Genomic DNA, 14,361 nt, shown 5'->3' with positions numbered 1-14,361 from the left:
TCCTGGAAGATGTTTTGCTGCTCACGTTGAAGAAAATAGATAAAAAAATCCTGTGCAGTTTGCGCTTCTGAGCTCAAGTACCACAGCTATGCACTACAATTGAAGTGGCATCAAACCTTGTAAGGTTTTGAAGCTTCAGCACTGCCATCCAAATTCAAGGAGGCTGCATCTATTATCTTGAATTTGCCCCAGCTCAGTCCCCTGAAACAATTCCATAGACACGTACAAGCAACCCTTTTCCCACCCAGATTCTTTGCTTCATCTATTCCACCTCTACCTTGTGTCATATTCTTATTAATCTGCCCCTCAAAAGACTCCCTGGCTCACACAAAGAAGCAACCCAACAAATCCCTGTTCCCAGCCACGTTGCTTTCATGCTTTGGGAAGAGTTAACTGCAACAGCTCTAACTGTGATGCCACCTCACCCCCTCCACCTATGTGAGGTTCTTTGCCTTCTGTCCCCTCCTACGTGTACACCTGCACTAGAACCAGGAAGAATGCGCTTCCTACAATACTCCAAGAGCCTCTTCTGTTTCAGGATGTCATCATTTCAATTCAGGACTGAAAGTATTCCTAGCAAAAACCCAACAGCTAATAGCTAACAGAAGCAGTTGCTGGTGATCAGCTACAAGTAACCTGGAAGTACTGAGGAGTCACAAAAGAGGATTTGCATTACATTTAAGAACAGCATGCAGCTTAGGACCACTGCTTTCACTGACTACACTAAGCCATAAAAAAGAATTGGATTCTTACCTGCCATCACAGCAATTATGGTTTATGTTGCCCCCAAAACACACACGGCAGTACCAGAACTGTGTCAACTAGCTTTAACAGCTTCCCCAGCTATTAAGTACAGTAATTTCTGCTTCCTTTTTTTTCTTGGAGGAATATTCTTTTGTTTCCAGCCTCACTTACTTATTATACACACTGTTAATTAGCAACTATTTCTCCATACTCATAGGGTTATGGAGTCCCTATGACTGGAAAAGACTCTGTACCCTTCAAGATAAGAACAGCATAAAGGCAGCAACTCGCAAGACTGCTCTAGCTTAAAGCAAAGCTTTCCTCATTGCTCTCATCTCCTTTGAATTGAGTACTGTCATCCTTCTACCAGAGCTTTAAAAACTTCATTACCGTGAATGAAGGAAGACCAGAGCAATCAGAGAGGGTAGCAGAGGGTATAACTTAAGGAGCTGTTAGTAGGATTTTTTTGTTGTTCCTGGTGGACTATTTTTCTCCTTGCCAGCAAGGAGGGAAAACCAGCAAGTTGTTTTCTCCAAGAATTTTTTTTTTTAGGTTTAAGAACACGGATTATGTTGTAGCAATTTCTTCGCTGTAAAGCGTCAGCTGAGAAGTCTAACAGTAAGAAGGGCAAGGGAAAACTGAATGCTGATGCAGAGAGTGCCAGCAGACATCATCCTCATTCCACGGGATGTTTGTAGCTATGGCAGTTGAAGTCTACACTTCCATATGCTTAACATACCCTATTTATAAGCCAATTTTAGCTGACCTAGCATATATCAGTAGTACAGTTAGAGCCAGCAGCCTGCAGGAAAAAGTGGGCACAGGTGTTTCCATAGCAAGGCCTGTGAGTGTCTCCCATACATACTTCCAGTCTAAGCAAGCACATGAAAGGCTTGGCTTGTCGCTTACCTAAGGAACCAGGAAAACAAGGGAAAGCTAGATTTTGCTTGTGTCCTAATGCCCATATAAAAATAAAGACAGATGAAATACCCTTACTACCTTGTTAAATTCCATAAGCCGGAAGAGAACGTGCTGCACACAGGTACAAGTAAAATCCCTTGCTGGCAGGTTTGCAGATACAAATTTTTTATTTACACAGGCAAGTCTTATCTTTCAGATAAGACCCCATTTACCTCTTTACATTTCTCGAATATTTACATGACTTCATGATGCTCCAAGAAGAGAGTGATGAACAAAAAGATTACAGAAACTGTCAAAAGCATAGCAAAAAAAACCCAACCTATCATTGTGCTTTAAAACTTATCATAGCAAAAAAAACCCAACCTATCATTGTGCTTTAAAACTTATGAGCTAGAATAATGTAGAAGAAATGTAGTTTTAGCACTTTGGTCCTAACGGTCATGCTCTAGAAGACGCTTAAATAGCAGAGGGGATTTCAGAAGTGACCGTATCCAGAGGTTGCCAGTGACAATTCATGAGTGAATCGCAGAGTTCTTCGCTTGTCTCCGTGAATTGTCTGTTCATTTCATCAACATCCAAGTAGAGCTGTGGATCTGAAAATAAAAGCCTGGTAAGTCCAAGTATCAAATCTGAGGCATGCACACAAAAAAACTTCACGTGAAATGGCTAATAAAATGTATTTTAAGCTAAGTGTAATAAGCTATTAGATCTACTAATTTTAGTGAGGTATTTAGTCCTCTAAAATTTTGAGCCTCACAGCTCCAACTTTTGGGAATTTGTATATTAGAAGGCTGGGACTAGAACTGTCTTTCAAGATAAAGACAAAGACAATGTTTAAGATAGTAAAGATAACGTTTAAGGATAATCAGCCATGAAACCCTCCCAAGAGTCATTTAATTCACTTCTACGGCAATACACGTTACATAGGATAGTTTCTAAACACTAACACAAAATGCCTCCACGTGAGGAACTTTGCAAACCTTCCAGGACACAAATATGTTTTGTACCGTATTTGTAAGTGCAAGCTGAATCCTCCTTTTGGAATCTGCAACATAAGCTTTTACCTCAGGGTGGAGAACAAAGCTTTTGCATATTACTGAGTTTCTAATATAAAACCTGTTTAGCGGAACCAATACAAAGAACAAAATTCTGTCTTAGACCATTTTCAAATGGGAATGAAGGCACAGGTACAAGAAACCTGCTGCGAAGCATTGACAGTGTCCCGTTTTACTTGATGCGGTCAGTGTATGCTGTATCAGCTTTAAAACCCCAGCTGATTGCAGATCAACCCCACAGAGGTTTGACCTCAGCTGAATTTTCAAGATGTTCTTCATCCAGTAGAGGTTGGCTTGTATTGTTAAAAGGCACAAGGATGGCTAAACTCAAGTGACAATGATAGAACCCTTATTACCGTCAGGAATTAGGTCATCACCGATTGCAGTCATAACTGAAGATTCCTGAAAGACAGAAAAGGCTAAGTTTAATCATAACTCATTTCAGAAAGCATCACAGATTCAAAGTGCTGCAGTCTCAACCCATTCCTTCTTCCTACAACTACAAGGATAGATGGCATTTTATCTATTTATTTTTAGAAGAAAGCCAATATTACAGTACAGGTTGGAAGGGACCTCCGGAGGTCACAACTAATAAATTGACCACGATAAGACCAATTACAACAACTGTTTAATTTGCTTTAAGCAAAGCAAATCAGAAGAACAGGAACAGAAGAAGCGTACGCAATTATGCTGTCAAAACCATTCTTTGGTATGCGTGAACAAATAATGGTGTATAAATCACTAATTCTATGGATTTACTATTTAAGCACTTAAATACAAACACCTCTGAATGGAATCTGCTCTTTTAACTTCACACTAAGCAGAAAGCATGTTTTCAACTTCGGATTCTTTTTGCTGATTCACACAAATCTGTACAACGTATTATCTGTGAAATATTTTCTTTACAGCAAGCGTACACTATCTTTACCTCAAAAACAGCTGGAGCCATTAAAGAATCTCCTAAAGAGCAGTCTCCAACAGCTTGCATGCTGTCATAGGGAGCATAGGAGCTGTAGTTGTAGTCAGCGTAAGCATCGTAACTCCTCTGCGAGTAGTAGTTCTGGTAATCTTGGCAATAATCATTATAGTTGTATGACTGGTACCGCTGCAATTCTGCTTTCAGTCTGAAACATGAGAAGTTGCATACAGTCAGAGAACAAGAGACTGTAAACCCAGTTCTGAACTTAAACAATTTGTCAGCTTACATACTTCAAAGCTTAAAAGGAAGCTTTCCTAAACAGTCACCTAAGTGACAGCTTAAGTCACAGCTCAAAACCTCATTTCTATAGAAGCAAGCATCCTCACCTTTGCCAATACCAGAAGGAATTGTTCTCATGGATTAACTCCAGAGCCTTGACATGGTTACCTGTACACATCAAGTATTTTTAGCGTTGGCATAAGCAAGCTGCTGCTAAGTCTCTGTGCTTTGCTAAAGATTGATTTAAGACCAGAGACATTTATCAAGCACAGCTGCTTTAAAGATGCAGTCTTAACCCTTCTATCTTTTGTTTGGTTAATTACTAGATCTTATTTCCAGAAAGAAGTGAATGGAGTCAGATTATCCATTTCAAAGAAGCATCTGACGCTGCCTGTCAGTTTGCCATGTCTACCTCCACCTGCTCAGTTTTTTTGTTTGTTTAAAGTCCATTAAACATTCAACAGCTGCCAACTATACCGCTCAGGTGAAGTCAGTCTTGCTTAACAACACAATCGCGATTCTCCAGCGTGACGCCTTATTATTAGTGGGAGAATTACAAAATACACTGGTTCTTAAGAAGAAAGGGCCAGCTGATTAGCTTTCACTACTTTCCCTTTCAAGATTTTCTCAGGGGCAGCTTCAGACTAATGACAAGAACCAAGACAAGTGCTATCTGTACTAAAACTGAGGTACACTGCATAAAGAACATTCAGATAACCCAGCTGCATATTCAAAAAAATCCGCTGTTTAGACTTGTCTTCACTGATTCTGTACAGGCAGACCTCCTGTGTTTGCAGTGCCCAGTTTCTCTGACTTGAATTGGGGATGCAGAGAAGTGAGTTCTATGCTTTTGGGGAAGAATACAAGCTGAAGGCATTCTGAAATAGCTTCCAAACTAAGCAAACATGAGGGACAAACTAATCCAATGGCTGGGTAGTTCAATGCTAAGAGAGCACGGTACTCAGCCATTCAGAAACGTATTACTGATGTGTATTTTAATACCTACATTTGTTTCAATACTGCAAAGCTACACAAGTTCTAATAAAGAGGTAATCCATTGTCTTGTTACTGTAGTAAACAAACAGAAGATACATCATCTTAGGTCTTCTGCTTCCAACTGCACTCTTCCTACATACAGTTGCGTAGGGAAGGAAAATCTGAAAATACTGTTGACGTTCTTCTGGATAGCCGAAGCAAGAAAACATGTTTGTGGCTTATTCTTGTTTTCAAAATAAAACAATATTAATTTAATCAAAAAATTTTGGCAAAGAAGTTTGGACAGTGCTCTCTTGGAGAAGAGCATTTCCATTCTAAAGCAGAAGGAGGCAACATTTGCAGAATTATGCTAGGTAAACAGAAACAGAAGTGTCATTTTTTACTATTTAACAGAACACACAAGCTAACCTCATGAACATACTGAAATTGTTTATATGAAGTCCTGTTTTGTCAGTATCCTGGATCAAAGTTCATCAAATTTGGTATCAGTTCTTTAACCGTTCAGAGACCTGAATTGCCTTAAATAAGTGATAGAACTGAGCCGGTAGAGTAAGAAACCCTCTCAGGAAGTGCTAAGCTTTAAACTCCCCATTGCCCTAAGCTCATGAAAAGCAAAGAATAGCATTCTAAACCTGTTCTAGTAATAACGCCTTTGGCTTTCTCCCTGCGTTCCCATTTTTTCCCCCCACTTCTTTCCTGTCAACCCACTGTAAAACTAGTTATGTGCTTCTCTCAAACTAGAGGGAAAGCTCTAAGAACAAGAACTCCCTAGCATATAAAACCACTTGTTGTCCCTTCTACCTTACGCAGGCCCAAACCTGAAAATATTTTCCAATGCATTCAGCTTTGCTACTGTTGAGAAACAAGGCTGGTTACAATGGCAGCTAAGCCCAAGTTGCGCCGTCTGGCTAGACTTAACAGTTGGATTCCCCCAGCCGTCCTGAAGCAGGTTGATGAATCCAGGGAGTCAAAACATAGGACTTCTGCATTTCTGGTTTTGTAGACTGCATCCTGTGTACAGCCACTACAGCAAGGGCCACAGACTTTCCAAAGGCAGAGCTACGAGAATCTGATTATTTAGAATAACTGTATCAATGCACAACTCCTTGGTTACCTTTTAGAAATTCCTATGCTCAGCCGGATTCCTTTTCCCCCCAGACCTGGTGCGTTCTGGCAGTCTTGCAGTGCCCTCATCTGATCACCTTGCTCACCAAATCTGACATAGGCATACCCTCTACTATTTTCAAAAGGGAGAAAACCAATTCTGGTATGCATAACAGTTACAAAGCTAACGAATTCAATTTCTGTCTTCTACAAAAACCAGAAGATAGCAGCTACTATAGCTTCTATTACTTAAGCAACCTCTCTGGCATGTGCACGTGCACAGAAAAGGCTTTCACCAAATTAAAAAACTTGGGCCAGAAGCAAAAAGCTTATTCCTTGGTAGCATTAAGATGCAACTCACTGAGAGCCAGCAAAACAATACATTTTAAGTGCTCTCTGCGTAAGTAATCAGATTCCATATTTCTGCATATACAGCAGTTAATCAGTTAGCACTAACCCACTCCTTTTGGAGCCACAAACTTTATTGGTCACAAACACCAAGAGCTGGCTGTAATTATCTGAACCAGTATTAACCGGTACCTCTGAACTCTTCAAACAATCAGAATTTTTCCACACAGTGATCCTCAATAAAAACTTCAATCCTCTACTGCAGTCTTTCAACAAATTAAAGGAATACAAAACTGGCTAATAACTGTTCAGTGATTTTTGGACCTTTGTAGCACTAGAGTAACAGCAGTACACTCTGCAGCATAGTTGCAAGTACGTGGGAATAAGATACTCTCTCTCATCTCTTTTTTTCTCTGAAAAGTGTGAGGCCTCTATTTCACCCTACTAAAGATTTTACCACCAACTGTACTGCTAGCATTGAGACACTGCAACTTCTGTGCTTGTATGAGATGCAGGACAGGTTCCTTAAGGTGTCGCAATTTTTTGTCTAAACCTAGTGTTGAGATCAAAAAAGGGATTGCTACTAATTGCGTACGTATCAATAACCAGGACAGAAGACATGCTGCATATAGGAATTAAAGTTTTTCTAAAGCTCTAGTACATGAACATATCAAATCCCGCAGATTTTTTCTAGTATGGTTTCAGAGGTCTTACTTGATGGACATAAGCGCACAAGTGAAGACAAAAGATACACTGTTTACCTGAAGTACTGGTTTGCAAGTACTGCTTCTCTTCTGTCCTTCCCAAAATAAACTGTGAGGCAGCTGCAGACTCTGCACCTGAACACTCTGAGTGAACACCGAATGTAAATGATGGCAAGGCAGCATTTTGTGGACGCAGCCGCAACACCAAAACCTGCAGAAATAAGTGAATGTCAAGTCCGTAACCCACGGTGTATCTGCAGTACATGAAGGTTTGAACTACGTTCTAGTCCTGATCTTTCCAGTCAAAACTGTTTAAAAAACAACCCACCAAACAGTAAAAGAAACAAGAAAACCCCATGCTTCCTCTCTACATAAAACTTTTCACAATTGTGTTTTCTGCCCACCACCTGGCTTTAAAAAGTATACGAACTTCTTTGAAAGATCATGTTTTTAGTCTGAACTCCAAATGAACAACGTGTAGGGCATGTAAAGAACAAGCACGTCATTAATGAAAGCTTTTCTCTAAAAAGGATAAACTTATTCTTGGGGAAAAGTGTGGAAACAGATGTTATCTAGGCAATATTCCTACAGGAAAAACGAATAATTTTGCCACACCTCAAAGGAAAAAATAATTGTGCTTAACAGGTAAGAAAATAAAAAAAATCAGAGCAAACCAAAAAATAAATCACAGAATATGCATCCTCGTTTTAATCATTAAGTATTACCTTTGAGCTCTGCTTTGGTGCTTGGCTTTGCACTTTCACAGGCTACACACTTCGTGGCCTCTGCTTTGTTTTGAACCAAGCAGGTCTCCCAATCCCAGCTTCCTTCAGGCGTCTTGAATTTGTCTAAATCCAGAAATTCTCCAGAAGGAGCAGAAACTGCAGATGCACTGCTACTGGTCACAGGTGTTGGACCCTCTGTGAGACAAACAAGACAGTTAACCATCCTGTTTGAACATGAACTATAAAATGAGCATTAACTTATAAATTTGATTTGTCAAATCCCACAGAAATGTTCAAAACTACTCCGCAACTCCCCCCCCCCCCGCCCCTGAAAAAAATAAAAGCCACCAAAAACCCACAAAGAAACAAAGAAACAAACAAAAAAACCAGAGTGGAACTCAAAGCTTCCAAACAACACACAACTCTGTTCAGCACACAAGCTTCTGCTGCTGTTGACGACAGTGTAACCTCCATAAAGAGGCCTGACAGGTGCCTTTTAAAAAAAAGGTGCCTTTTAAGAGAGAAGCAGAAGATAACGCTTCAAATTCAAAACCGGAAAGACAAGAATGGCTCTTCCCTTCCACAGCACACGCAGAAAACTTTTTTCCTAGTATTACTTGCATCGCTCTTCCTCTTGACAAGTGCAACGTAACCGTGCAATTCACTGCACCATGGTCACAGTAAAGCCCTCATTTCCAAAATTCCTCCTTGCAATGGCAAGAGCCTCAGACAAAGATGCCGACTGACCGCTCAGAGGTTGGAAGTCCAAGAGAATCAACTCTGTCTGAAATCCATTATCTTACCTCATGAAATTTCAGTCTTACCGCACAGGATGATTACAAAAGCCCGGTCTAGTCCATCTTAATTTGTTTCTTCCACGATATATTTGCACAGGTGTTTTTCGATGTAATGGCATGTTAAATGACATTTAGAGTCAAAGTTAGAATTAGAATCGTATTTTAAAAACAATACAACCACGCTCAAAATCAATTACGGTCACACACAATGGGAAACAACCCAGTACTGCCCTGAAGAAGTTACCCAGCGGGTCACTCGCTTTCTTGAAGCCTACCACTGACCTTCGTAGGCATCTCTCTGCTTTAGCTTAAGACTAGTTAAGACTACACTGTCTTGAAATCTGGCTTCACATCTCCCCTCAATTACATACAAACGGTGAGTAGAGGCATTTTGGCCATATTCTGTAATTTTTTTTACTTATTTTTTGAAAGAGAAAAACGCAGTCATTTTTAACTCTTTCTATGGAGTTCTCATTTTCGCCAGTGAAAAATCACTATGTTGTCTTTAAATTAAGTCACCCACTTCAGCCATCTTCCCTCACCAGCTGCAAAGCCGGGGGTATCTGCATTGATCCAGCTCCGTACTAATACATTTCACAATCAGTTCAATTTATGCGACAGGCTGGAACCTGGGCTGAGACCTCTGAAGTGCCTGTAAACCAATCCTGCAGACAGCCGCTAACCCATCAACCGTACCTGGGAATCGTGTTGCTTAAAATATTCCATATATGCAACGTACTTTTATTCTGTACAAGATTCACAGAGGCTAGGATGGAAACAACAGGAAAAAAAGGACCATACCTGGTTTCTCAGACTGACAGGCTACACATTTGTTATCTTCCGTCTTATTTGGTACAAGGCATATTCCACAGTCCCAAGAGCCTTTCGCCTTCTTAAAGTTGTCTCCAAAGCCCAGAGTGGCTGTTGTGTCAGTGCTGCTCGAGGAGGATGTCACTGTCACCGAGCTGTCTGTGACCACTGGTCATGTCAGAGCAGGCATTACTCCCGTTCCAGGTTTTGGTGTCTCACATGCTATACATTTTGTAGCTTCCGGTTTGTTTTGGACAAGACATGTATCACAATCCCACGTTCCAGGTACTGTTTTGAATTTGTCTCCAAAGCCCAGCATCCCTGCTGGGGGCGCTGCTGGCTTTGAGGTGTCGCATTGACTTGAACTTACTGTCTGTTTCATACTCTCAACTGTTGAGGCTTTAGTAGCTTGACAAGTTACACATTTGTCCTTTATGTCTTTGTTTTGCAGAAAAGGGTCACATGTATCAGATTGCCAGTACGATGCTTGTTTAGAAGTCTCTTTACCTGCAGAAAAAGTTGTTATTGCAGGCCTAGTATAAACCACTGTGCTTGTCGTAGGTTGTGCAGACGTAGAAGAGCGTGTTTTCAACAATCCAAAGTCTAGGAAGCAAGAAAAAAAAGTCTTCCTGTTAGCGCAGCACCTCACTACGTGTAACTAAGTGACTTTACTAGAGGGCAAAAATTTCAACTCAGGTGCCAATGGTTACAACTAGACATTCAGACCGAGCGCAACAGGAAGTCCCCAGAAATCTTATCGAAACGGATGAAATTTCATCTGCTGCACTGGGTCACAACAGAACATTTCGTTAAAGCTTCATTTAACTCTTTGTTTCCAAGCAAGCTTTAAATCAACATTTTCACTGGTCGATACAAGTACAAACAGACAGTAGCTGACTGAAATCTGACAGTCCAACGTGGAATGGAAATAATACAATTTGATTAAGACGCGATGCCCAATCGAATCAAATTTCTAAAGCTCCTCCTTCCGTAGCAGATGACTCAAATCTACTCCAGTAACTGTACAGAAGTTTGTACTCGGAGCAGCAATCCATACGGTATTTTCCCACAGATGCTGAATATTAATTAAATAATAAAAACTCAAGACAATTGAACAACTGTCTAATTTTCTATAATCTTTTTCAAAATGCATCGGACACAGGACAACTCCTTATTTAAAAGGTGGCAATTTTAACAGAAAAGACAAGCTACTAATACAGAAAGACTAAAGGAAATGCATCTTAAACAGCAGCTCAAGTTGCTTGTAAATCTACCTTGAACATAGTTGTTTTGTGGTTTCTTTGTTGGTTTTTTTTTAGTCAAAACTGAAGTCTTTGAACAATGTGGATTTAGATTCTGCTTCTTTTAAACCGATAAAGAAAGTGAATGTCACTTCACTCAGAGGTCTTTCCTTAAACAAAATGCACAATGTATTTTCTCTCACTTAGCTCTTTCCAGTAGAGAAATGTGCTGCCTTCTTAACAAGTATGTAAGTTAGAAGAAGACTTTTGGGAAAAGATCAAATTCAATAAAGCCCTTTTTCTTAAAAGATATCTTTTCCACAGACACACTTTATGAAACTGTTGAAAACAATTGCAATTGCTTAAAAACAAAATTCAGAAAAGGGTTTTTAACGTAAAACACTCCACTGCTGTTTGCAGTTTAAATTTTAATCCACAGGAGCCATTGTAAGCTAAGGCCCAAAGATTCGCAGCTTTCGCCATGTATTTGGAACTGAAGCTCTTTCCTATTCTTTCTTCACCTGGGCTGAAGGTGGGACAGGAGTGTTGAGCTTTACAAACATTTCCTTTTCAATTCCACAAATTGTATTTACTTAAAATGAAACACCGATTATCTGGCTAATTCTCTTAGTACCTCATTTACAAGTACATCCTAACACGTAAAGGAGATGCAACCCATCTGCTTTTCATCTTGCAGTTTTACTTCCAGCAACAAACACCACTTAGAATAGAACAAACGCAGCGCTTAATGTAATGCTCTCCTACATTCATATTTATAGCAGATACTCTATTAACCATAAGTCGTGTGTTGGTTTTTTTTTAATAAAAAATGCTAGCGTATTTTTTGCAGCATCTTTTTAAAAGGAGTTCATTATCTCTCCAGGATTTTTTAGAACGTCTAAGACGCTTCCTTCCTTTAATACGTGGGCAGTGGTGAAGGGACCACCAGCAAAATCTTTGACCTCCTCTTTCTGTGTGTTGATGTTGGTTGAGGTGGTGGTGTCTTTTGAAACAAAAGAAAACAAAAACAGCTTTCACAATGTGACCTAGTTAGAGCAGATTATACTCACTTTTGTTAGAAACAAGAATTTCCAGCTTTCATGCTTCTCACATAAGAATCTTCACAAATTCTACTTACTTTGCAATGCTTTATGATTACAAGCAAAACAAAAAGCAACAAAACAAAACAAAAATTATAAAAGCAGATCTGTCACTGGAAAAATACTGCAGAAGTCCAACACTGCCTGGAATTGCTAGCATGCACAGACAGGACAGATTGAAGATTTAATAAAGAAAAAAAGAAAAATCAGCACTTCAGATCTGAAGTGCTAAAGTTTCAGTTACCTAGGGTAAGAAAGGGCGTCACTGGAGTACCACTGGGTCCAGAAAGTTCTGCCGATTTTACAACGGGAACACTAAATGTAAACCCAATCTGCTATGAACAAGAGAGGTTTTTCAGATTCTCAAGCCACAGGAACTTCAATCGAATGCACACACAAAACCAAATCTGAAAGCTGCTCTTCACATTTGTAGCACGCATGCTGAATGACAAATTATAAGCCAGAAGCCTACATACTTTTCTCCATCAAGGCAGATTCTGCTTTAGTGTTCTGCAACAGCCTACTAAATGCCTAAGAAAAAAAGTTAAGCTCCTTTATTATTTTACTTACAGAAGACGTAGGTAGCACTTCTGCCTCAGTAGATTTCACAACTGGAGATGAAAATGCGAACTCAGGACTGCTAACAGTACTTGTTGGTTGTATCTGTATTTTCAAAAGAATTAAAGGTTTATATTTAAGAGCAACAACTACCTGAATTCACTACCCAACAGAAGTCCCGCAGTGACGTCGAAAAACCTGATGTTTGAGTTATTTTGCAGATAAAAGTAATAATAAAACACAGGGAAGTTTCCAAGTGGGTATAGGACAATATCTTCAAAACCAAATTCCAGAAACTGAGAGGAAAAGCTGGAGATGCTACTTAGGTCTAAATGCACGGAAAAGCAAGCCAGGAAGCTGAAGAACGGCAAACTCAGCCCAATGATACTCCAAGAACTTCAGCAAACACCTCAACATGTTAAAGCAGCTGTCTACTTCAAACCGTACAAAAAATATTTCAGTACTCTGGAACAGATTAATGTTTATTTTATTGCAATAATATGCCAATTATTGCACCCTAGGCTCATTCTATGTGAGGCTTATATGACCACGTTACCTCTAATTTAATAACTTAAATAAAGTTGTGGTTTAACCATTGCAGGCAACTAAGCACCACACAGCCACTCGCTCACTCCCTCCAAGTGGAACAGGGAAAAGAACTGGAAATAAAGAAGTAAAGTTGTTAAATTTGAGGTAGCATTAATGACTCATCGCATGTAATGGCTACCTGGAAAGACAAATGCCATAACCCTGTACATACTCCCCACTCCTTCCCCTTCTTTCCCCCAGCATTTATTGCTGAGCACGATGCTAAATGGTGTGGAATATCCCTTCGGTCCTCTGGGCTCCGCCGTCCTGGCTGAGTGCCCTCCCAGCCTCTTGTGCATCCCCGACCTCCTCGCTGGCAGGGCAGCGTGAGACACAGAAAAGGACTTGTCACTGTGTAAGCACTGCTCAGCAACAGCTAAAACACCAGTGCCTTACCAACACTGTTTTGCTCACAAATCTGCAACATAGCATCATCTACTATGAAGAAAATTAACTCTACCCCTGCCCAAACCACTATAAATAACTTGGCATAAAGTCCACACCCCCCTTCCCCCCCAGACTTCCACAGCATTTGAAGCAGTTATACAATCACGTTAAATGGGAGTTGGCAGGCTCTAAGACTGAGAGAAGCAGAATCAAAACATTTATGCCTTTTTCCCCAAACTGGCATACAACCCCAATTCATTCAGCTGCGTAGAAACTAATATTTGTTAGTTTCATGAGCACCACAGAAAAAGTCAACTCGCAATAAAGCAGTATACTCATTGTAAACATTATTTATAGCATAAAGATTTACCTTGCCCGCCGCCGTCGCTGCTGCATCTGCCATGCCTGCCGCCTCCGTTGAATTTGCCACGCTTGTCGTTGCCGCTGTTGACTTTGCCTTGTCCTTTGTCATCAGCAGATATGGCATGCCCGCCGCCATTATTGGATATGTCAAGCCTGAGGGCACTGTTGAACACGTTATGCCCGACGTCGCCGTTGTATATATCATGTCCTCCACCTCCTCCTCTGATAGATCTGTCAAGTCCTCCACCTCCGATGGATCTGTCATGCCCTCCACCTCTGATGGATCTGTCATGCCCTCCACCTCTGATGGATTTGCCATGCCCGTCGCAGCTGCTGGAGTTGCCGTGCTCATTGCTGCTGTTGAAACAGCGCTCGGTGACGCTGAGACAGCGCTACTACCAACGAAACTAGAATTGAACTGAGGCAGCGATGCAGCACTGATGGGTAGGGGTATGTTCGGTAGCACTGGTTCCTCCACTTCCTAAAGTTGCAAATTTTAATTTTTCTTATACAAGACATACTACTTTCTCACCCCATCGCACCCAATTTATTAACAAAATTAAATAGAACAAAAATCCATACAAATTAAGAGAAAGCAAGTTTCCAGAAGAAATCCCGATCTCCCCACCTCTGTCTACCACGTCATTTTAATTTATGGCAGGCCTGCTTCCACATTATACTCTATTCAACAATTGTATAGCAAGAACACTGAAAGTTAACTC

The 14,361-nt window shown here is 40.4% G+C and overlaps 1 protein-coding gene across 8 annotated transcripts; it reads right to left on the bottom strand.

Moving 5' to 3' along the window:
• Positions 1-1,867: 1,867 nt before the first annotated feature.
• LOC310895684 (nuclear pore complex protein Nup153-like) lies at positions 1,868-13,752 on the bottom strand. Of its 8 annotated transcripts, none has more exons than XM_083827267.1 (7): positions 7,796-8,110; positions 7,206-7,281; positions 6,029-6,151; positions 3,649-3,844; positions 3,077-3,122; positions 2,029-2,258; positions 1,868-1,984 (listed from the first exon to the last, which is right to left on the bottom strand). In XM_083827267.1, the coding sequence occupies exons 1-6, from the start codon at positions 8,016-8,018 to the stop codon at positions 2,122-2,124; spliced, it is 801 nt and encodes a 266-aa protein (XP_083683393.1). In that variant the 5' UTR covers positions 8,019-8,110; the 3' UTR covers positions 1,868-1,984; positions 2,029-2,121. The 8 variants fall into 8 exon arrangements, with proteins under 8 accessions (XP_083683393.1, XP_083683398.1, XP_083683399.1 ...); XM_083827272.1 differs by lacking the exons at positions 1,868-1,984; positions 2,029-2,258; positions 3,077-3,122; positions 6,029-6,151; positions 7,206-7,281 and adding exons at positions 8,599-8,667; positions 9,394-10,005; positions 11,988-12,078; positions 12,314-12,406; positions 13,647-13,752 and having other exon boundaries at positions 3,712-3,844; positions 7,796-7,990; XM_083827273.1 differs by lacking the exons at positions 1,868-1,984; positions 2,029-2,258; positions 3,077-3,122; positions 6,029-6,151; positions 7,206-7,281 and adding exons at positions 8,620-8,667; positions 9,394-10,005; positions 11,988-12,078; positions 12,314-12,406; positions 13,647-13,752 and having other exon boundaries at positions 3,712-3,844; positions 7,796-7,990.
• Between the last annotated feature and the right edge of the window lie 609 nt (positions 13,753-14,361).

Source organism: Anser anser (assembly GCF_964211835.1).
Source record: "Anser anser genome assembly, chromosome: 2".
NCBI lineage: Eukaryota > Metazoa > Chordata > Aves > Anseriformes > Anatidae > Anser > Anser anser.
Note: the sequence above shows the minus strand (reverse complement) of the source record. Positions and strands in the feature narration are given on the sequence as shown.